The following is a 24,752-nucleotide window of genomic DNA, read 5'->3' on the forward strand; positions in this document are numbered from 1 at the left end:
TTAGTTTATTGGCTTTTAAATAGTAGGGATAATCACTTGTGGGTGTAAATAGTGTGTCATATAAAGATTAACGACATTATTATATATTCAAGATAGTCCTTACTGATATCGAAAAAACTTTAACACACGTTTGATTTCTTTTTTTATCTAGTTCCCTTTGAAAAATATGTCAGTTGTTATGTTTAATGTCAATTATGTTCATCTGTTAATCTGCGTACTAAAAGTATTAAATATTTTCAACAAAACCAAACTTGGTGCTACAAAAAGTTGGCCACACAATCAAAGGTCTGTCGTCAAACTGATTCAAATGTTATTAAACAGTATCGGGAGAACTTGTCCGTTGATAGAAAACCTGGTTCATGTAGAAGGAATAGTCCACATGATGTTTCTAAATAGAAACCATTTTCAAAACAGGTCCCAACACATCCGACAGAAAGCTCAATAAGAATTGTAATAATAATTTCAATCAAATAAAAAAATCAAAACTGAAAGTTTAGTGGTTCCATTTTTATTAAACTATATGTATGTTAAGATTTTTTCGATCTCAGTCCTTAATCTCTCGATATATTCTAAACAAGATTGCCTATTTTGATTTTGTTACTCTGTAACATTTCGAAATATTATTCGTAGAACCACCCTATCTCAGACGTATGGGGATGAATATATCCAAATTGAAAATAGGAAAAATTAATATTTTTAAAATTTTTTTTGTTGTAATTTTCTTTCTTTTCCTGTGATAAAATGACAAGCTCTGTTGAATATAGAAAATATCGGTCGATGATTTCATTTCGGTTGTATCGAATCTTATATACCCTTCACCAAATTATACATTAAAATAAAAATTTTGAATATTTTTATGTAAAAAAATTCAAAATTTTTTTATTTAATTTTCATTTCGACATTTTATTCATAACTTAATTTTTAATATTTTTAAAAAAAAATTAAATATTTAATATTTAAAAAAAAAAAATTTTAAATATTTTTAAATGGCTATATCGACCCCGGTATCTATATAGATCCAAATTATCGTAAGCGACAAAACACAAATTTTACAGGAGAAGGTTTTTTTTTGATTATTTTGAAATTTATACGTAGAATTAAAAATGTTATGATGCGATATAATATAATTTCGTTCAAGCTATTTTTCAAAAACATTTATAACTTTTGACAATTAAAAATTCATGGAATACTTTATAGAAAAATATGACAAAAAATGTTTTTTATTGAATTTTTGCATAGATAAAAAATTCACAGTAATGTAGATTTTCTATTTAAAATGTAAAAATAAAAACGAATTTTGAAATTTATTATTAGCAATCCCGCAATTCCCAAAAAAGAGTCGAAAAATTCAAAAAAATTAAATTTTTAGTTTTTAGGCTATAATATCCATACCAGGGTCGGGGTTATCGGGACTCTTTACAAAATAATTAGAAACATATTGAGCCACATATAAGCGGTTATTATATTTTGATATCGGATGCGCGATTTGAGAATTTTTGCATTAAAACTTTATTTTACATAAAAAATAGGTGTTTTTTGAAAGGACCTGCTCCCCTCGGTAACAACAATTTTGAAATTAGGTTTCCTTTAAAATATTTTATGAGAAGTTAGCTTTCAGAAAGTAGAAATTCCTTATACATCATCTTAGAAATTTTTTGCTATAACTCAAAAAGAAAAAAAGTTATTTTTTCCCAAAAAATTAGCGAAAAATCGCCTTTTTAAAATTTTTTAAATTCAAATGCATATAACAAATGCGAATATCTCCTAAAATTTAAAGGTTTTTTTTAGTTCTCGATGAGAAGATTCTATATGTATAATTTTTTGGAAATCGGAACTCAAACCAAGAAATAATATCGTTTTAAAAATGTAACATACCCGAGGTGTTCTACTTTGAGGGCCCTTGGTCGCGCCCCTGGTGGGCCCTTGAGTTCCACGTTCAAAACTTAAACTCGACAACAATTCTTCTTTGCACATGTGAAATTTCCTTCAAACTAATCTAAACATTTAGAAGTTACAGATTTATTTCCCTCTTTTTTTTCTATACCACTGTGTGTCGCTTACGATAAAATTTGTTTATAAACATTGACTTACGATAAAATCTTACCCCCTATATTTTTGATGTTATTAATAATTTTGATATTCTGAGAACGCTAAAACATCAGTCGGTCCATAAAATTTTAATTTCTGCAATAAAACAAAAAATTTAAAAATGTCGCTTACGATAATTTGGCGCTAAGGGCTCGTTATTCTATATTTAATCTGACTTGTTTTCCATATTAAGCACATCTTATTCCTAGGGAGTTTAAAAAAACAAGTTGTAAAATATTTTAAAAATATACGCTAGATATTTAAATAAAACATTTAAGGTTGTTAATTACTCGAACATTCGGTACATTTTTAATTTTGTCAAACACTACTTAAATTGACTCTATCGAAAAAAAAAACTAATCATAACATAATTGTTCTGGTTTGGATTTATAATACTGATCACATAATTATATTAAAATTAGTTGATTAATGTTTTACCTACATATTTTGTTTAAAATTTAACTTCTTTCGTTAAGTGATATTTCACGCAGGGGCTTACTTCTTCTTTTTTATGTTTTTATACAAACTTGAGGAAATAATTTGTACAGGGTTCTACTGTGCTGAACATTAGTGCAAGATGATTCAAATTTTTCTTTGACTTGAAATGGTATGTACTGTCAATTGATTTCTATCCGAAAATCAGTATTTTTAAAAAGGCCTGGAAATACATTCGAATTCCAAAATCAAAAAATCATTTCATATTTCTTTAGTTAACTCGTTATATGGAAAGCATTCATGCCAATAATTTAGTATTTCATATCTAAAAAAGGACTATTTTTGATAGGAACTCCATAACACTAAGGGAAAAACGTACTCTTTATAAAAGAGTCAATTTAAATATTTCACAAAATTAAAATTATGCCAAATATTCGAGAAATTAACAAACTTAATTATTTTATTTGAATGTCTCGTGGATATTTTTAAAATTCCGCCATTTTTCAAATATTTTACAACTTATCCCGTTTTTTAACTCCCTAGGAATAAGATGTGCTTAATATAAATAAATCAAAATAATTTTAGGATCATTTGAGTGGCATTCCTACCGAACACTCAAAAAACTAATGCATTTTAAAGAATTTTTAAAAGCAACAGTTACTCAATATACACACCTACCTGTAAAATTTCACTCACTTATTTTTTGAAAACACTCCGCGAATACCCTTAATAAAAATGGTTGCTTGGCATTACAACAATTGTTTACTTTTTGTAAGTAACACTTAAATAACAAAAAAAAAATGAAAAACATTAACGATCAAAGGTAAGAAATTTTAACCCAAAATTTCAAAATACTTAGTAGTGATAAGAAAATAAAGAACATTTTATATTATCAGCAGTATTTCTATTTCTTCCATTTTCATTAAACAAAACCTGCAATAACAAAAAAACAAAAGTGTTTTTTTTAAAAAGGTATTATTGTCTGCCTTAGTTAGTTTCATTATGTATTTGTTTTTGTCAAACAATTTTGTAATCGTAAGCATTAAAACTTTATTGATTAAAATTTATTACTTGTCATTTTCAATTGTGGAAAAGAAACCAAAATGCAGAAGCAATCAACAAAACAAAATACACAGGTATAAAACCAGTAATGTTTGAAATAGTGATTTGATTTCTTGCTTGGTTTTGGGTTGTTCTTTTTCACTGGTCTTTTAATAATTTAGAGTGGCCTTTTCTGTGAGTTAGTTGACTGTTCTGGTTCTCGGGTATCTTGGACATGCATGTATTTATTTACAAGTTGCCTGCATTCATTTTGCTTTTAACTCTTTTTCTTCGATTTGGGTTTTAAAATAATATTGTTATTAATAATAATACGAGTAATGGCGATCATATGTATGTACGTGATCTACAACAGCAATATGTTGTACATATGTATTTTCATATTGAGTTGTATTCAATGGTTTCTAGGAATTTTAATTTTATCTTAATGTTGTTGTAGTTTTTTTACTTTACTTCTTTAGTTATGCTGCTACTTGAAAATACTAGAAGTGAATAAACTTGTTGTAGATATACATATGGATATGTGTAGGTATATGAAGAAGTATACATATTTATAATCGTTATTGATCGATCTTACAACAGATTGTGTTTGGTTGTAATTTTTATACAAAACTTCATTTTGAATTGTACAAAAGAAACCGTCGACTATAACCAGATCCACTGATAGGTTAAGTTAGGTTGAGTAGAGGGACTATTTCGGCATGTTGTGCGCTCTCTGGAAAGTTTTGCTCCATATCAATATGTCCATTGAAATAGCAGTCGCCTAGGTTCTGACTATAGAGTTTTGCCACTTTCTGACATGTTCACTTCATCCATTCTTTAAGCTTGTCCATAAAGTTTGGGAAGTGTTTGCAATTTTCTATGTTGAATCTATCCATACTCGATCTCATCATGGATAGTTTGTTCGCTTTTTCGTTTCCGGTAAGCTCAGTACTCGGACTATTTCATACGAAAAGTTAAAGCCAATGCTGGTTTAAAAACATACAAGGCTCCAAAAGTTCCTGACAGGAACTCTGCTAAACATTTAAAGGCCAAAGACAGAGCACGGAAATTGAAGTCAAATTTTATAAAAAAAATTATACTTGCGCAGCTTACGGGAATATTGTAGAAAAGTTAAGGACCCAAAAGCAGAACATTTTCCCAAAAAGTTCTTGGTATGTAAGCAATATGTAGTTGAGGCAAAATAAGCCAAACATTTGTTACAAAGGGCTCTATAAATACCGAAATTTACATCGAGGAATATTTACAGAAGAAGATGCTTCCATTCATAAGACTTCTTAATGTGTCCACTTATTTTCGGCCTAATTTGGCATTCAAGGTTTGGTAAACAAGGTCTTGAGTGGTACAAGAACAATAATGTGGTATTTGGACCAAGAGATGCAAACCCTTCAATCTGTCTGGAGCTAAGGCCAGTGGAGAAATATTGGTCCAAAAGTGTGGTAGATTTTAAACGGAGATGGACTAACTGTTCGAACAAAGTGAAAGAAAGCTCTATAAAAACCTTAATGGAAGGGTTTCCGGAAAAGTTTCATAATAATTCAATCACATAAAAAAATCAGTACTGTAGGTTTAGTGGTTGCTTTTTTATTAACAGTTGTTAATAATATGTTAAGATTTTTTCTATCACACTCCTTAGTATATATTCTGGGTCCTCATAAGATTCTATGTCGATCTAGCTACGTTCGTCCGCCTATTGAGAACACAATAGTGCACAAACGAAAGGAGGTAGGAGGAGGAATTTTCCACAAATACTCCTTAATAATATGGTTTGTTTGGTATTGAAAATGGGAAATATCGGTCCATGATTTCAACTATCCACCATATTCGGCACAGCCGATTATTACTTGTTATATTTAAGCTTTTTGTTTATATCATAGCGGTAATTTCGATTATTTTGGTATCGGTATTTAAAGGGACCACCGATGTTAACTGTAACCATAGCCAAACGTGATTCTTTGTAATCGACTCTAATGTGTCTGAATTTCACTTTTAGAAAATAGTAAATATTGTTTAAATATTGTTACCAATTACAATTAACAAATTTATTATTGTAATCATTTGATTATACAACTTTTATTGATTAATTACATAATACTGATTTCATACATTTTTAAATTTGTGTTTTATCTATATTGTTTTATTATCTCGTACTACTACTGGCTGTTAGCAATTTGCAACATTTGTAATTTAATATTTTAAATTATAAATTAAGATTAGTAGTGGCTGTAGTGTTTAGTATCTTGACAATATTGATTTCAAAAAAAAAAAAAAATTAATCGACCAAAACCGTGCTAAATTTGTTTTTGTTATTTCTTTTATGTTATAATTTTGTATGTTTTTGTTTTTTTCATTAATGACCTTGTTTGGTTTGATCAAATTTCTAACATTATTTTTATTACCAAAAATACTATAATACTGTACAAAAAAAACAGCATATGGTGTTAAAAACTTCTAAAATAAAATCAAATATTATCGCTATGAAATGTTTATTTTTTTGGAAATAAATATCACACTTTGTTGGCGAGTATAATAAATAATGTCATTTTATTTATTTTACGAGTAAAATTAAAATTAATGATTGATCAAAACAATATGGTCTTTGCAGAAGTTTTCTCAGTATCGTGACATTTTCCAAATAATTTAAAATTTTTTCAATCTGGAATATTTAAATGTACGAAATGAAAAAAATTAAATTTTAGACTTTTACTCTTCTGAATTCTGAGTTTTCCAAGGCCTTACAAAATTTAAATTTAATTCCGATATTCTCTTTATGTTTAAAGTTCATATTTTTTAATAGAAGCATGCAAAATAAAAACTTTAGACATGTTATTCAGATTTTATAATTTCTTTTTCTAGAAATCGTCGTTAGTCAAAGGATTTCTCAAAAAAAAAACATATTCCATTTACCAAAGATTACTTAACTAAGAGCCATTCAGAATGGCTCTTAATTATTTACGTTTTTGTGTATATTTTTATAACTAACTGTTCAAATTTTATAAACTTAAGGCAGATAAAAATTGCTTTTAATTTTAAGCAAAACATTCGCTTGATTGGAATTGCAGTATATCCCTACTTTTATAGAAAATATAAGTGACAAGTATGAGAGTTATATTCGGATGTGCCGAATCTTGTATATTCACTGATCCTCACAAAAGTTGGTAGAAAGATTTAGGTTCACATAAAACTTGTTTATGTCCAATTTCATCACGATATGGATTATTATAAGACAATGATGATTGTTCAAATCATTTTTTTTATTTATTTATTTAAATTCAAAACCATTCTTATATTCCACTCAACATTTTCTGATGGGGATCTCGTATGGAGTGTAGGGCAAATGTTGCTCGATTTTCGCCATAATTTACAGTATAATTGCATAGTACTTAGAAATAATTTGCGCAAAATTTTATTAGGATTGCCGCAACAATTTTATGAATGCTCAAAAAGTATTCCGGGGGGACATTTGTATGAACCCATATTTCCCATTTTCAATACCAAACAAACCTTATCAACATAGAGTATTTGTAGAAAATATCAGGCAGCTAGCTCCTTTCGTTTGGGCCATATCGTGACAGACGGACGTAGTATATATTAATGTGAATCTGCGACAAATATTTTGATGTGTTACAAAAAGAGTGACAAAATCAATATACCCCCATCTTTTTTGAAATTGTTTACTAAATGTTTACTATTGGGTGTATGACTTAAAATTTTTAGCTTTTATTTTAAAACATTGTACAATATAAATTTATTCAAAGCCATTCTTATCTATGGATTCCGCGCCAAAAGAACTGCTCGTCTTTTGGCCACGAACGAATGAAGCCAATTTCGGATACTCTGTTCCAAAGTGAAGAATATCCCATCGATCGAAATAAATAGTAGTCAGATGGAGCAAGGTCTAGACTATAATGCGGGTGAGGCAAAACATCCCAACCACTTCTTTCTAAATTGTTTTTAACAGGTATTTCAACATGTGGCATAAAGTTGTCATGAAGGAATATTACGGTGTCTGGGCGCATATTCGGCCAATGCTCACTTCAAACGATCAGTTGCATTGTGTGCAGGTTCCCTGTGATGGTCTGGACAGATTCAGATCCTTAGCGCCATGGATATTTGGCTTTGGTGTCGATTCGGCTGATTGACCGGGCTTCACGACCCCTTACGCTTCAGGTTATCGTAATGGTTCCATATTTTACATCGCAAGTACTGATTCGGTGCAAAAATTCTTTTATTTTATAGCGTTAAAACAGAATTTAAGACATGCAAAATCTTCTTTCAATTCCCTGCTTTTGGGTGAAGCCTGCAGCTCGCACACCTTTTGAAATTGCTGCTTGAATAGCTCCCAAAAAAGTTTTGTTGAGTTTGACAACAATTTTCATGGAGTAATGCCTCCAATTCTTGGGTTTCAAACTTGTTTGGCTGGCCTGGGTGATCTTTGTCTTCCGTGTCAAAAGCACTACTTCTGAACTCATAAACCATAAGATTTGGTGAGCAATCGCAGTGTTCAGGGGCACTTTTTTGTAAATTAAAGAAGTAAAGCAAAACTGCCCGCCCGACATTTTCGAAACAAAAAAAATTTGTTGTTTACACTATAATGTTCAATAACTATGTGAAAAATGACTTATAACTTATTGAAAACAAAAACCGAGTTCAAAAGACGCATTTTTAAGTCATAAAGCCGTAAAACTAGGGAGTATAATCATTTCTATGAGACCAATATTGTAAAAATTGGATAAGCGGTTAAAATGTTAATTTAATTTGAGCAATTTTACACCTTTCTTATATAAACAAGTAAGAAAGTATGGTCGGTCAAGCCCGACCATATAATACCCTACACTAAGTAAAAGAGCAAAAAAAATGTTTCTTTTAAAATTTCAATAATTTATATTTTTGAGTGATTTTCGGAAGTGGCGTTATATGGGGGCTATGATCAATTATGGACCGATCACCATTAAATTAGGTCGTGTGATTTATGTCTATATTAAAGTTAACTATGTTGAATTTTGTGTGTTTACCAACATTTTTAAGCGATTTATGCACGTTAAAGTGATTTTCGGAAGCGGGTCTATATGGGAGCTATGACTAATTATGGACCGATCGTAACAAAATTTGGTGACATCAATTTTGTGTATATAAAACTTATTTGGAGCGGAATTTGTGGAGATACATATATAAATTAAACATTTATGACCGATAAAGTCCAATTTCGGGAGGACATTTGTATGGGGGCTAGGTGAAATAGTGGACGGATTTCAGCCAGTTTCAACAGGCTTGGTCCTTGAGCCGAAAAAATAATATGTATCTTCAAAATTGCGACCTGTACTCTGCGCACAAGGTTTACATGGACAGCCAGCCAGCCAGCCAACCAGACGGACGGACGGACATCGCTTAATCGACTCAGAAAGTGATTCTAAGTCGATCGGTATACTTTAAGGTGGGTGTTAGACTAATATTTTTGGGCGTTACAAACATCTGCACAAACGCATAATACCCTCCCCACTATGGTGGTGTAGGGTATAAATGTGAACTTTGAATACGAATTTAATTTTTTTGGGCAACTTCAAATTTAGCACGATCATAAAGAATTTGTTTCCTACCTTTATTATTAACCAAACATTTGTTTAAAATTCTTTAAAAGTTCTTAATTCCCGAATAAATCAAAAAACTACTTATATAAATTTAAAATTGTCTACATCAAACACCTACAAGTCTGATTAGCATAAATTGTTTTTATTGCTCTGGTTTCGATTGTTTATTATTCCAAAATAAAACAAAATATATGTTCAAAAATGATGGCTAAAAATAAATTAAAATAATGCATCAAACTACAATAAATTAACCATATAAAATTTGGTGGTAACAAATTATTTTGATGGTACTTAAAATTAAGCATAAACTTCAATAAAAAAATATTTAATAAAATTGAATTGAATTTCTATAGTACCTCAATTTAATATTATAAATATGACTAAAGAATATTTTCAGTTTTAATTAAACTAGCTATTTTAATATTTAGTGACTAAACTTAACTCATCATCACATTTTTTTTGTGTGTTTTATTTTTTAAATAGATCAAATGATAAAAAGGCAATTAGAAAAATGCGTTAATAATTTGTTGAAACACTTTTTCTTGGTTAAATATAGTTTGTTTTTTTTTATATCATCATCATTTTTAAAAAAAAAAACTGATAAAAATTTCATGTCAACTTTTGTATTTGTTTGGCCGGTACAAAATATCTTATCAACAAATAATGTGTAGTTCTGTGTACTCATTTCATTTAAAAAAAAAATACTACAAGTATTGCGACAATTTCTTTAGTTTGTCAAGGTGTTCTACTTAGAATTCTATAACAATGAATAAAACTTAAATGTCATTACAAAATGATGCAACATTTTTTTAGAAAAATGTTAGTGTAACTTTCATAGAAATATTTTTGATTAATTTTGTGAGTATTTGGTATTACTAAATGTTGAAAATTATCAATGACCATAACTTGATATTTCATTGAATTTTGATTAAATATGACTTGCTTTTAAATTCGCTTAAATATTAATCTACTTTATTGCAATTATATAGAACTATTTAATTAGGATTATCTTTTCGAAATTGATAATAAAGGCACAATGCTGTAATAAGCGAAAATATCGAGTAAAATTTTTCTTAATTTACTTATTGGAGATTATTGCACTAGATATAGAGTTGGAAATTTAGTACTTTTTATTATAATTATACCCTTCACATTCGTGAGAAGGGTATATATAAGTTTGTTATTCCATTAAAGTATATATATTCTGGATCCTAATAGATAGCGGAGTCGATTAAGCCATGTCCTTCTGTCTGTTGTAATCAATTTTCTGAAGACTCCAGATATCTTCGGGATCCAAATCTTCAATAATTCAGTCAGACATGCTTTCGAGAAGTTTCCTATTTAAAATCAGCAAAATCGGTACAGAAATGGCTGAGATATAAGGAAAAAACCAGGACAATTTCGATTTTTGACCTATATCTGGATTACTAAGTCATTAATATAGACAATAGGGATATCTAATGATAGATATTTCAAAGACCTTTGCAACGACGTATATAAGACCATAGTTGGACCTACAATGGGTCAAAATCGGAAAAATATTTTTTAACCCGAATTTTTTTTTCACCAAAAAAAATTTAAAAAACAAACAAAACTTTTAAAATTTAAAAAAAAAAATTTTTAAATTTAGAAAAAAAATAAATCTTGTTTACCTAAAAATATTAAAAATTTGTATTTTGAAGTACGAATTGGTGAAGGGTATATAAGATTCGGCACAGCCCAATATAGCTCTCTTACTTGTTTCGATATCTAAATTATTTTTCGATCACGAATGGGGCAATTCGGCCCTTGATCTTGCCACATTAATCATGATGTGGTCCCTTAGATGTGGATGTCTCCAAATTGGTGATCATGATCTGTCTAAAGCTGCCATGGGGTAAAGTTTTAGTCTTGGTCATGATTTCTGTTGACTTGTTTTATCCATGTATTGGCGGTCCTTAGTATTAAGAATAGCTTCACTATACTGAATGTGTTGGGAGTGTTTATGCCTCATCGGCTTCTACATGTCAGTCGAGGTCTGTACATAGGTTCGCTAACCTCATTCGTTTATAATGTTCTGTTTGGTATTTTTGTTCAGGTTATAAAGAAAATCTTCAGTATAAAAGTATTTTCTATAGCAAATCGTGTGTATAACAGTAATGTCTATAGAAAATCATCAGTATAACATATAGGTTAGGATTTTCTATAGAAAATCTTGTTTATAACTGTTTTTTTTATTGAAAATCTTGTTTATGCATGCTAAATTCATCTCTTCAGTGGGCGGTAATCATCTGTGGGAAGAACTTGATCAGAAATTTAGTACGTTAGAGCCCAAGATTATATGGCCAAAAAAAATCAAGGTTCAGGTCACGTCCTGAATTATACATTGAATTGTCAAAAAACGTTCTACGAAGGGAGCTATTTTGAAGATTTTGACAAATAGTACTTTTCAAAGGATATAGAATAACTACTTACATTGGATCTAAAGTAATAATTGATTCAAATCTTATTTTTATTATTATATAAACTGTCTTGAATTAAAGTTCAATTTCATTTGTTCATTAATAGTAATGGTGAATCATAACAAATAAAACAAGTTTTCATGGAAATCTATTTTTAAAAAATATGAACTTCTATATTTTTTTAATTAAAAACAATTTTATATGAATATTAATTTGTTATCATACTGGATATTACGCATATGCTATTTAATTGTTATCATTTCCTTTTAAATTGTTTTCAAACTTTTTCATAAAGAAAGAAAATCCGGCCAACATTTCAAACCAGCTTTAAAATCTATAACTTTTGCAAATTTTTCCTAAAGATAAATTAAATTTTAATAGTTTAGCATGCTTAAAATATAACTCTCTGGTTGCATCCTGCACTCATGCAAGATAAATACTTTTCTGTTTCGCATTTAACTCAGAACTTTTTAATTTTATTGAAAGACATACAATTATAAACATTGAGAACTTTTTACTCAAATAACACTTGATGAAATGTTATCTTATCAAAATAATAACTGAACAGAAAAAGGCAATATTTTCCACAAAAACAATTATTAAGAAATTTAACTCAAAAATAAACTTAAACTAAAACAGCACAGAAAAGTAATACATGGACAAACTAAATGTTCTGATAAAAATTATAAAAACAAACTTGAGACTTTAATTTTCAATATAGAGCAAATATTATAAGAAAAATTGAAAAAAAAAAAAAAAAACTTTAACAAGGGGACTAGAAACTGATAGGAAATAAAGAGAAATATTTAGTTGACGAAATGTATTTCATACGTTATGAAGAGGACGCGTTAAAACGTTTTTAAAATTAAACAAAATAATTGGTTAAACAAAAAAGTGTAACGAAAAGAAAATAAATAAAAAAAATTCGAAATTTAAGATTTCTTATTTATTTGCAACAAATAAATTAAAAGAAATTCTTCAAGTGTTCTAATTTTAAAGGAAATATAGCAAAAAGTTAAAACTAAGCAAAAATGTTAAATACATTCAGTTCAGTGACACCGTTTTTGAAATTTAATCCAAAACGTGTAATCATAGACAATATAGTGTTTAAATTACATTATCGTTGGACATTTATAATTTTAATAGTGGCCACCATATTGGTGTGTTCCCGTCAATATGTTGGTGAACATATTAAATGTATATCGGATACAATACCCTCACATGTGATTAATACTTATTGTTTCTTTACGCCAACTTTTACGCTGGTAAGTCGTTTTTCTTTTTTGCATTAACAAATTTCAGTTTTTTATGAAGTATTTTAATAATTTTGTAGGTACGTCATTTGAATAATACTGCTTTGTCAGCTGGTGCCATATTTCAGCCAGGCATTGGTCCGTATGAAACCCAAGAAGAACCCATTAAGAGACATGCTTACTATCAATGGGTGCCATTTGTGCTGTTTGGCCAGGCATTGTGCTTCTATTTACCGCACTTTTTGTGGAAAACATGGGAAGGTAAAGTATTTTTAATTTTATGTTATTAAGTCTATTTACTTATGTTGCTGTCTCCGTCTGTTAGTGGAAAATACTCTGCTCACTATATAAATTATATTACCCCAATGTTTTTTATTTCTCTATGCAGAATTGGTTCAATAGAGAAACAAAATCTAGGAATTCTACCAGGATACGTAGAATCTATGAATGACTTACCATATTTAAAAAATTTAGAATACATAATAACATTCTTCGGAAATGAGACATAAAGATGCTAAATATTATTTCAATCGTTGGTAGAGAGAAAACAGCATTTTTAAGAGTATTTGTGTGATTGCACTGAAAAAAAAATAAAGAATATAAATGTATATTCTATAAAAATATTTAGTATAACAGCAATCTCTATAGAAAATATTTAGTATAACAGAATTTTTTACGGAAAATCTTCAGTATAACAGTATTTTTATAGAAAATCTTTAGTATAACAGTATTTTCTATAGAAAATCTTTAGTATAAAAGCGTTCTCTATAGAAAATCTTTAGTATAATAGTATTTTTTACGGAAAATCCTCAGTATAACAGTATTTTCAATAGAAAATCTTCAGTATAACAGTATTTTCTATAGGAATTCTTCAGTATAACAGTATTTTCTATAAAAAAACTTTAGTATAACAGTATTTTTACAGAAAATCTTCAGTATAACAGTATTTTCTATAGAAAATCTTCAATATAACAGTATTTTATATAGTAAATCTTCAGTATAACAATATTTTCTGTAGAAATTCTTCAGTATAACAATATTTTCTGTAGAAATTCTTCAGTATAACAGTATTTTCTATAGAAAATCTTCAGTATAACAGTATTTTCTATAGAAAATCTTCAGTATAACAGTATTTTCTATAGAAAATCTTCAGTATAACAATATTTTCTATAGAAAATATTCAGTATAACAATATTTTCTATAGAAAATCTTCAGTATAACAATATTTTCTATAGAAAATCTTTAGTATAACAGTATTTTTACTGTAAATCTTCAGTATAACTGTATTTTCTTTAGTAAATTTACTGTATACCAGTATTTGCTATAGTGATTCTTCAGTATAACAATAATTTCTATAGAAAATCTTAATTTAAAAAGATTTTTCTATAGAAAAACTTCATTTAAAAAAATGTTTTCTATGGAAAAACTTCAGTGTAACAGTATTTTCTATAGTAAATCTTCAGTATAACAATATTTTCTATAGAAAATCTTCAGTATAACAGTATTTTCTGTAGAAAATCTTCAATGTAACAGTATTTTCTATAGTAAATCTTCAGTATAACGGTATTTTCTATAGAAAATCTTCCGTATAACAGTATTTTCTATAGTAAATCTCTGGAAAACTATCAGTATAACAGTATTTTATATAGAATATCTTCAGTATTATAATATTTTCTATAGAAAAATATCAGTATAACTGTATTTTCTATAGAAGATCTTGTCTATAACATTTATTTTATAGAAAATCTTCAGTATAAAAGTATTTTTTGTAAAAAATCTTCAGAATATCAGAAAATCGTTAGAATAACAATATTTTCTGTTGGAAATCTTGTGTATAATATAATTTCTATAGAAAGTCTTGTGTATAACGGTATTTTGTTGTAGAAAATCTTGCGTCTAAGATTTATTTCATAGAAACTCTTCAGTATAACAGTATTATCTATAGAAAACCTACAGTATAACAGGATTTACTAAAAATTGAAAATCTTGTGTATAATAGAATTTTCTATAGAAAATATAGAAAATCTTTTGTATAACATTTATGTCAAATATTCGGACTAGAAGAACTATTCATCTCTGCTTACTTTATAATAAAGCAACAGAAACATAGATTTCAGATTAATAAAAATGAATACCTTAAAAACTCTTTAATAAAATCATAAATATGTACTTATCAATTTCATATCATAATTTTTTTTATTAACAAGCTCCGCCTCCATTTACTTTATCTCTCTTACACTCTAGGTGGCCGCATAAGAGCTTTAGTATTTGGCTTAAGAATGGTGGGTCTTACAAAATATCTACAGGCTAAATCCCTAAATATTGGCAAACTAAATATACCATCAATGGTTGAAATGGATATGCGTATCAAAGACATACGTCGTACAATGATTGATCGTATGCGTTTGAATCAATCATGGGGTGCTCATTTGGTATTTGCAGAAGTACTCAATCTATTGAATGTTATATTGCAAATTTATTGGACTAATTTGTTTTTGGGTGGTGCCTTCTATACCTTGGGTCCCAAGGTTATGCATGAACGTTGGACCGATCAAATGGATGCATTGGATGTTGTGTTTCCTAAAGTCACCAAATGTCATTTCCATAAATATGGTGCTTCTGGTTCCTTGCAAATGCATGATACGCTGTGTGTGATGGCTTTGAATATTATAAATGAGAAGATTTATACGATTTTGTGGTTCTGGTATGTGTTTTTATTGGCCGCCACTGTTTTGGCTTTGATATGGAGAGTGTTTACTTTGTTCTTTTATAAGAGGTAAGATTAACAGCTTCTTCAATTTTAGAATTTATGTTTTTAAAATGTTTTGTCATCTGTAATTTCTAGCATAATATTCACCCGTTACTCCCTTTATTGGGCCAAACCTGGCAAATTAGATGAAAAAGAACTGTCAGCCGTTATAAGCAAGTGCAACTTCTCCAATTGGATGTTTTTGTTCTTCTTACGCAGTAATCTTTCCGAGTTTCTTTTCAAAAAAGTAATCTATCATTTGGCTAGTGAATTTCCCGATGAACAACGAGATAATAGTATTAATGCTTCCTTGGCTATGGATCCCTCACATATGCAAACAATGAGAATCGATGAAGTCGATATGCCTCTACTGAATAAGCCAAGTTGCAGTAGTAAACTTGATTAATTGAAAATTTCTTATATTTTCTTATTAGTTTAGTATTTAAGCATTACATATATTATTCTTTTATATTTTTTAATTATACAAATTAAATATAAATACCTATATAAAAATTTGATTTCTTAATATAAAGTACTATTTTCTTATTTTTGTGGGAATAAGAGATAATGGATATTTGTACGAGAGCAAGTAGTTTCAAGCAAGCTTAGATCAAAGATTTTCTTATTATAACGAACTGCGCACTTAATGAATGTAGTAGACCGCTCTTTTATTTGAAATTTGTCCAAAGTTGATCAGGAAAATTGTTCGTGAACTTCAGCCTGTATTAAATGAATACCAATTTGTCGTTCAGCACTCTTATAATGTCATAGACACGATTTTTAATAGAATATCGTGTTAATCCCAAGATTTTCTATAGGAAATCCTGTTATACACAAGTTTATCAATAGAAAAATCAGTTATACGCAAGTTTTTTTTAGAAATTTAGTTACACACAAGATTTCGCATAGAATATACTATTATACACAATATTTTCTATAGAAGATACTGTTATACACAAGACTTTCTATAGAAAATACTGGTTTACACAAGATTTTCTATAGAAAATTATGTTATACACAAGATTTTGAACATAAAATAATGTTTTACACAAGATTTTCTATAGAAAGTACTGTAAGAAAGTAAGATTATCTATAGAAAATTATGTTATACACAAGATTTTCTATAGTTAATTACCAATTAAATAGTTAAATACCAATTTGTCGTTCAGCACTCTTATAATGTCATAGACACGATTTTTAATAGAATATCGTGTTAATCCCAAGATTTTCTATAGGAAATCCTGTTATACACAAGTTTATCAATAGAAAAATCAGTTATACACAAGTTTTTTTTAGAAATTTAGTTATACACAAGATTTCGCATAGAATATACTATTATACACAAGACCTTTGCAACGACGTATTTAAGACCATAGTAAGTTGGACATACAATGGATCAAAATCGGAAAAAAATATTTTTTAACCAGATTTTTTTTTCATAAATTTTTTTTTTTTTTCATAAATTCTTTTTCCAAAAAAATTAATTAAAGAAATTTAAAAAAAATTTTTTTTTTTAAATTTTAAAACATTACAAAAAAATTTGATTTTGTTTAAATAAAAATATTTAAAAAAAATATATTTTTAAGTATAATTTGGTGAAGGGTATATAAGATTCGGCACAGCCGAATATAGCTCTCTTACTTGTTGTTATATCTAATGGGTATGCTAGAGAATAGACCGACTAATGGACTGATTCGAGGTTTGTTCGCTACTGGAGCGCCATTTATGTATAGGCTTAGACAGACAAGAGAAAAATGCCAGATATTTACGGGATTGTTTACTGGACACTCAGGTCTAAGATTCCACCGACCCTGATAATGATGTGAGTAGAATATGGATTAATGTAGAATGGGGTTTCCTAGAGCGGTTTCAACTTGGCTTCTTCCTTGAGAAAAACTTTTCTTTAATATAGAGTCTATATTAAAGAAAAGTTGTTCTCTATATTATAGACCCAATATACAAAATATTCTGACTATGGGTTAATGTAGAATGGGGTTTCCTAGAGCGGTTTCAACTTAGCTTGTTCCTTGGAAAAAACTTTTCTTTAATATAGACCCAATATACAAAATATTCTGATACAACATTGTTAAAAAAACCACTTACAAAATACGTTTCTTATGCATTTATTACTTAAAAATATACAAATGTTCTTCCATAAGCTTAAGTCTAAATATTTAACCTTTTTAAAGTGTTCTTAATTAAACAAATAAGTAGACTATTTAAAAATGCATAAATTTCTACAAATAAAATAATGCAAATTTCAATAACACCCACATGATTGCAATGCCCATGATGATGCCAGCCGCCTTTGTTGCATTAAGAAAACACTTGTTTGAAAAATGTTTTAAATTAAAGTCATCTAACTTTAAGAGAATTTCAATCTACCTTGTATAAACATTTTCTAAAATGCATTGTGTTGGAATTAATTAAGAATATAAATTAAAAACATAGAACAAATTTATTGATTTTAATTGTTTGCTAAAAACTTAATCTTTAACCCATGTTAAGCTGGGTTTTAAACATGAATTTCTATTACATTTTATGTTTTACAAATATTAGGATATTTACTTTGTGTGGAATTTAAATACAATTTGTTAATTGTTAAATCTTGTAGACATAATTTGTTTTGAAGTAACTATAAAGTTGTTTGAACAACATTTACATTTCAAACATTGTTTTTGCAAGTGTTAGCCATAAATCAAAGCGAAATATTTTTTTTTTAATTTTAAAAATAAACAACTTTGTATTCAAAGTATTTAAACCCGTTTACAGCTTCGAATACATTAAAGAAAGCGCACGTTATTAAACAGTTGTATTTATAATCCTTTTTATAGGGCTCATAGGACCACAAATTTAAAATATCTTTTTAAACCCTTAAAGTGTTAATGACAATGGAATCTAGCCGAAAAAGGTCATATCGTATGCATTTGTTTAAATTTGCATACTTATTGCATAAGAAAGCGTATTTAGAAATTCTTTCACAATGAAAAAGAATATAAATGTGTATTAGAAAACTGTAATAAATTTTAATTAAAAACTGTCTATGATTAATTAGCATAAAAATTATTTAACTATTTCATGCTCAATTTAAAAACAAAATTTAAATTACTTGTAATATGGATAAATTCTAATTTTAACATATTTGTTAAACATTTTTTAACAAAATTTGTTTAAATTTACAATTAAACTTAATTAGTCAATTTAAATTTCTTAAAATTTTGTTTATGTTTCTATTGAAATGTAGAACAGGTTGTAGTAGTTTTTTAAATACATACCTAACCGCATTAATGTGTAAAAAATATTCTCGAGTTTATTAATTTATGCACAAATCAATATTTCAACATTTTTGAAAGTTTTATTTCATATGAGAGTTTTGAAAAAAATACTCTATAGCAGGCATATATGAAAATATTAACTTTTTATTCACGTAAACGTACTTGTATCTTATATCTGAACATTCATTACATTAAACACAATTTGATAAATTACTGGCTTTCACAGCATATTGTAACTCCTCAATACAAATATTAAATGGATGTAACATTTTTTTTTTAAATTTGCCTATGGGGGATTTCATGTCAAGTGAACCAACTTTTGAAATCGATGTCTTCCGATCGATCGGCATGAAATTTGCACCAAGGTTAGTTCTATTGGTCAGACTCAAGTTTTCAACAAGATCGGTCGAGAACTCTCTGAGTTAGAGGGGGTCAAAATTTTACATTTTGGCCAAGCAGGTGTTTTTTCTTATCCTTCTTATTTTCTATTCTTATGTAACTTATTTGTTATTGTTCTTAGTAAAATATGTCCCAAATAGCTTAGATAGCTTTCTTTCCAAAAAAAAAAATTAAAAATAAAAAAATTTTAATATTTTTTTTCGAAATCAAAAATTTTTTCGACTTTTTTTCAAAATGGGCCGTTTTTTTCTTGAAGACCTATTTGGTCGCTTAGTGGGATGCGAGTTGGATATCTAGCAAAATAAATGTTTTTTAACTCAAAACATACAGTTTTTGACTTTTTTTCGAACTGGAACCCTCTTTTAATTTCTTTTTTTGCTCAAAAGAAAGCTTAGATATTTTCCTTGAAGACCTTTGTGATCACTTAGTGGGATGTGAGTGGGATATCTATCAAAATAAATATTTTGTAACTCAATATATAAAATTGTTGATTTTTTTTGCCAAATCTAACTTTTTTCAAAATGGGCCCTTTTTCTAAAATTAAAATAAACTACCTACCTGCCTTTCACATATAATATGGGCAAATGGAATTTTTTGTTGTGGATTCACAATATCATGCCATATTTTCATAATGTTTTAATATTTCACAATGTTATAAAAATGTGGTTATTGCCTTTCAAGAAAAAATGTCCTAAAATTATACAACTCTGTATACTATGTTGATTGTATTGTCGTAACCAACAGAAATCTGTGCCGCACGCCTTACAGCCGGATAAGCCCAGTCGTGAAATATTAGAACATTACAACAATATGACATGATAAATACATATGGGCAATTCCACGAGAATGACTACCACGACCGAAAACCCTTGAAACTTTTTTTCAAGATGATTTGAATAGAAGAAAACACTAAAATGTTACTATGTGTAAGTATTTAGAGCTTATTACAACATTTTATTGGCATAATAATAGTTGAAACTGACTATATTTAATTTTTTAATTTAATTGGCATGTTTTAGGCTAAAATTGCGGTTAAAACTAAGTTCAGAATTAGCATATAGTATGAAATGAATTTGACTCTGATTTTTATTTGCTATTATAACATTTTTTATTGAAACCGAATGTATATTTTCCATTAATGTTTTTTAGTTTTTGTATACGTATTTACAGAATATATATTGTTTTATTATAAGATTATAATCTGCCACGTACGGTATGTCACGTACGATATTAAATTTTATTTATTATAAAATCATCCAAAGATTGTTTTTATTTAAATATAATGGATTGTAAAGGAAAAATATTTCGTTTAGTGTAAGAAATTAAAAGAAAAAATAACGCATCTCACGATTCGAAAATTTTCGCATATTTCTACATGTACTTCAAAATGACTTCTATTTTATGTCACGTACGATATACCCTTATTTCTCTCGATATTTTCGAAAGAACTTTTCATTATTTTCAAAAATAGTACCCTCTGAATGGAACATAAAGACCAAATTATTTTTCAGATAAAAACCAAAATATTTTTCAGATACTCTTATTTTTGCAAAATCTATTCCACTCTATAGGCGTACAAATGTCACGTACAATGATATGGAATTGCCCATATGTATGTTTCTTCTAAACAACTAGTCCAATTGCAAAATAATGTACGAACAAATCGTAGAGGAGGATATAAGCTCCATTTTTGTCAAAATTTAAGAATTTTTCTTATTCGTTTTAAAATTTTGACTTTGATTATTTTTCACTTCACGGAAGATATTTGCGAAAAACAAAATAAAGTCAAGGTAATGATTTAGGAATCGCACCATTAGAATATACAGATTTATTAGCACTGTTTGCTATTTGGAATTCGTGTTTGAATTGTTATACCATCAACTCTTCCATCCAAGTAATAAGACACTACAAATGTATTCTAAATAATTTACAATTCTACTGCTGTGTCTTAAAAACTTTTTTACAGGGATTATTTTCGTAAAAGACAAAAAAAAAATCAATTTCATTTTCGAAGGTTTTGCAATCAAATAATAAACAAATTATAATGAACATGAACATGACTATGGTATTACTATAATAAGTAGGGTATTGACTATTTTTTTACTACACATGTTTAAAACCACAGACTCACTTCAACAGAGATTGTCGTCTCTAGTGTCAAATCATCATGTTGCCATTGACCGCAATCTGCCAATTTTTTTTTTACATTTCAAACAATATTTGATTTTAATATAAAAAAATATATAAACAATTTATTATAAGACTTGAAGTTTTTAAAAGTAAATGTCAGTTTAAATTTATATAAAAAATAATTAAATAACAAAAAATATTCATACAACAAAAATCCACTTTTCTTAAAAAAGAAATAACTGACAATGAGAGATTTTTTGATTTGTTACAATAGAAGTAAAAAAAATAATTTAATAATTTTTGAAATACAAAAAAAAGTAATTTTTGGTTAAATTTATATAATAAAAATTTGAAATTATGGTGCTTAGAAACCAGTTTCGTAAATAAAAATGTTTGTTTCTTTAATTGCACAAAAAATTACATTTTATACTTTAAATTGTTTCACGACTTGTTAATAATGACTATTTAATGGCCATGGTGTGATTTGGTGTGGCACTTTTGAAAAAAAGCAATTTTAATACAATTTTAATATTTTTTATGATTATCACAATGTAATATTGTATGTTATGAAATTAATACTTTAATTTGGGCCGAAATCCCGTCGGTACTGCAATACCGGGCCAACCCGTGACAGAAGCGGAGCAAGCCCCTAAACATTCCGTCTAATTACAAAAATCAGTTTAACATTTGTTGTCCTCCGATGGAGGATCTATCAGATGTTAAGCTGATAAGAACATATACTACACTTTGATCTTAGCCATAAGGCCGAGAAGCGATAACTGTTAGAGCTACATCTTTAACTATTAGTATCAAATTTAATATAAACTAAATGAGAATTATATGAAAAAAATATATAAAAAAACAAACTTCGTTTAATGTTTTTGTGGCTTTAACTAACCCTACAAATATTGTTGTTATTGTTTAGGGGTTGTTTGGTATTAGGTGTTACATACCTAAACATAAATAAAGATTATGTTTACTCTGTTTACAATTGTGTTCTTTTATTCCAGGTACATATTTTCTCATCTCACCGTAAAATATCTTGATACCCAAAATGTTTGGGATAACTTGGCCTTGGTAAGTGCATATGTTTTTGTTTATTTTATCGATTTAATATTAAGATAGAATAAGTCAAAACGAAATGTTAATTTATTTGTCGGTAGATTTTGTTTATTTTTGAAGAAAGAAAACAATTGATTAGTTCTTCTGGAACCATAGATGGAAAATGCAGTACTATTATACTTTTATCAGTACATTTTGTTGGAGAAATATCGCAGTTCTCCCACGATGTATTAAATACTTTTTCGGAATATTTTCTTTAACAAAACATTGCCAAATAAACGTTGGAATAAATTAATATGTAAAGTAATACATTTCTTTTAAGGTTTTTATAAAAATCTGAAAAATAGTAGTTATTGAAGGAGATTTTCCTCTTACTATTTATAGACTTCGTTTGAGTTCGAAAATTTGTTATAAAAAAGTTGGTATAACTATTAGAAGTTGTTTTTATAAACGTTTTCTGAGAGGAGTTAGCCGATTCTTAGAAACGTTTTCAGGAAACAGATTTAAAGTATGATTGACCTAGCATTTTACACATTTGTAGCATAGATGTTAGGAAAAATTACATTATTTTTGAAGTAATCAATAATACCGTTTTACTAGAAATAATTTTAAATTATGAAAATACAAATTTTGGTTTTTCGCAAATATCTTTCGAAATAGTTGTAAAAATTCTAAAAACAATATCTTATTTCTGATAAACTCCAAACTAATACTTAAAGTTCTTTTAACAATATCTAAATCCGTCTAGTCGTGAAAAATAATCAAATTTAAAATACGAGTATTAAAATTTGTTTGAAAAATTTGGATTAATTTTATTCAACGATTTTAAATTAATTTTTAATATTAATAAGAATTGGTTTCAAAAAATACGAATAAGAAATTTTTAATCGATATAAACGTTCACCCTACTTCAGGCAATTGTCGAAAATAGTGATTTTTTTTAAGTTTATTATTAAATAAAAAATGTTACATTGATTTTTTCTAATTTTTTTCACAAATTATTGGGTGTATGACTTAAAAATGCGGGATTTTTTCAAATGTTTAGTTTTTATTTTGAAACATTTGTTCAATATAAATTTATTCAAAGTATTGGCCATTGTTACCTATGACCTAATCCCATTTTTCTGGCAACATATGGATTCCGAGCGAAATAAATCAAGCCAATATCGGATACTCTGTTCCAAAGTGAAGCATATCCCAGAGAGAGCATTCTACATCGATCGAAACAAATAGTAGTCGGATGGAGCATGATCTGGACTATAAGACGGGTAAGGCAACCCAACCACTTCATTCTTGTCATAATGGAATATTACGATTTCATGTCTGGCCGCATATTATACTCACTTCGAACGAAGCAGCTGCGTTCGGTACAGGTTCGGTAAGTCATAAACCCAATATAGTAAATACATTCATTGGAATAAATCGTGGACAGTGGAGCAGACTGCATCAGTATTATACTAAAATTTATTTTTTTTAATTATATTTTCCATATTTCATTAAAAACTTCAAATACCGTTAGCGCTAAAATACCGTTATTTTGATTTAATTATTAATTTTAAATTTAAACAGTATTTGGGCCTAAATTGAATTTCGAATTAATTGATTCAATCTTAATTCAGTCGATATCAAATGAAAGGCATTTGAAAGACCTTTACAACAACGTATATAACGCCATAGAAGTTCTGATCAGCTCAAAGTCAGGAATAATATTTTTTTAACCTGATTATTTTTTTTTTATAACAAAATTTTTTCAATCCATTAGTTTCGGTCATATCATGTTATTAACAGCGGATGTTCGCTGAGGTAGGTCAACGTATTTCCACATATCTTTGTCCATATTGTACCGATTTTTTAAAACATTTTTGAGAAACTAGAAATAGCAATAATAAATTTCATCCACTTAGTGCCTTTTGTTTTGGCTCTATCACAGTTAAAATTCAGTTGATGAAAAAAAATCAAGTATTTGTTTTAAATATCTGACCACCACTGTATATAAATTTGTACTTTTTGATAATTTCGGAATATATTTGTAATTGAATGGACGATAAATTAGTCTTGCAAATGGAGAAATAAAAAAATTTACAATAGTGTATGTAAGGATACTCTATGAATGTTATTTGATTTTTTTTTATCGGAGTTGGAATAATACTCATAAGAACTTTTATCTACACAGAAAAAACTATTTCTTAAACCGCTTCAATTCAAATAATTGTCACATATTGAACTGGTTTCAATTATTTTATAATTCAATCAAGTATTCATTTGCTCAAAAA

At 28.0% G+C, this 24,752-nt stretch overlaps 1 protein-coding gene and 1 non-coding gene across 2 annotated transcripts; one reads left to right on the forward strand and one right to left on the reverse strand.

Annotated features, from left to right (window-relative positions):
• The first annotated feature begins 12,581 nt into the window (after positions 1-12,581).
• Positions 12,582-16,145, forward strand: Inx7 (innexin 7). The gene is made up of 4 exons (XM_065507600.1): positions 12,582-12,876; positions 12,945-13,125; positions 15,109-15,640; positions 15,710-16,145. The coding sequence occupies exons 1-4, from the start codon at positions 12,643-12,645 to the stop codon at positions 16,017-16,019; spliced, it is 1,257 nt and encodes a 418-aa protein (XP_065363672.1). The 5' UTR covers positions 12,582-12,642; the 3' UTR covers positions 16,020-16,145.
• Positions 16,146-21,997: 5,852 nt separating this feature from the next.
• Positions 21,998-22,194, reverse strand: LOC135959339 (U2 spliceosomal RNA). The gene has a single exon (XR_010576543.1). It is a non-coding gene; the product is annotated as a U2 spliceosomal RNA (small nuclear RNA).
• Positions 22,195-24,752: the final 2,558 nt, after the last annotated feature.

This window comes from Calliphora vicina, chromosome 4 (genome assembly GCF_958450345.1).
Source record: "Calliphora vicina chromosome 4, idCalVici1.1, whole genome shotgun sequence".
Classification (NCBI taxonomy): domain Eukaryota; kingdom Metazoa; phylum Arthropoda; class Insecta; order Diptera; family Calliphoridae; genus Calliphora; species Calliphora vicina.

Bases quoted from the DNA above. Each gene is read 5' to 3' on its own strand.
- Inx7 (XM_065507600.1), top strand. From the start codon at position 12,643: ATGTTAAATACATTCAGTTCAGTGACACCGTTTTTGAAATTTAATCCA. The intron at 13,126-15,108 runs GTAAAGTATTTT...CTTACACTCTAG, and splicing joins TTTGTGGAAAACATGGGAAG to GTGGCCGCATAAGAGCTTTA. The intron at 15,641-15,709 runs GTAAGATTAACA...TGTAATTTCTAG, and splicing joins ACTTTGTTCTTTTATAAGAG to CATAATATTCACCCGTTACT.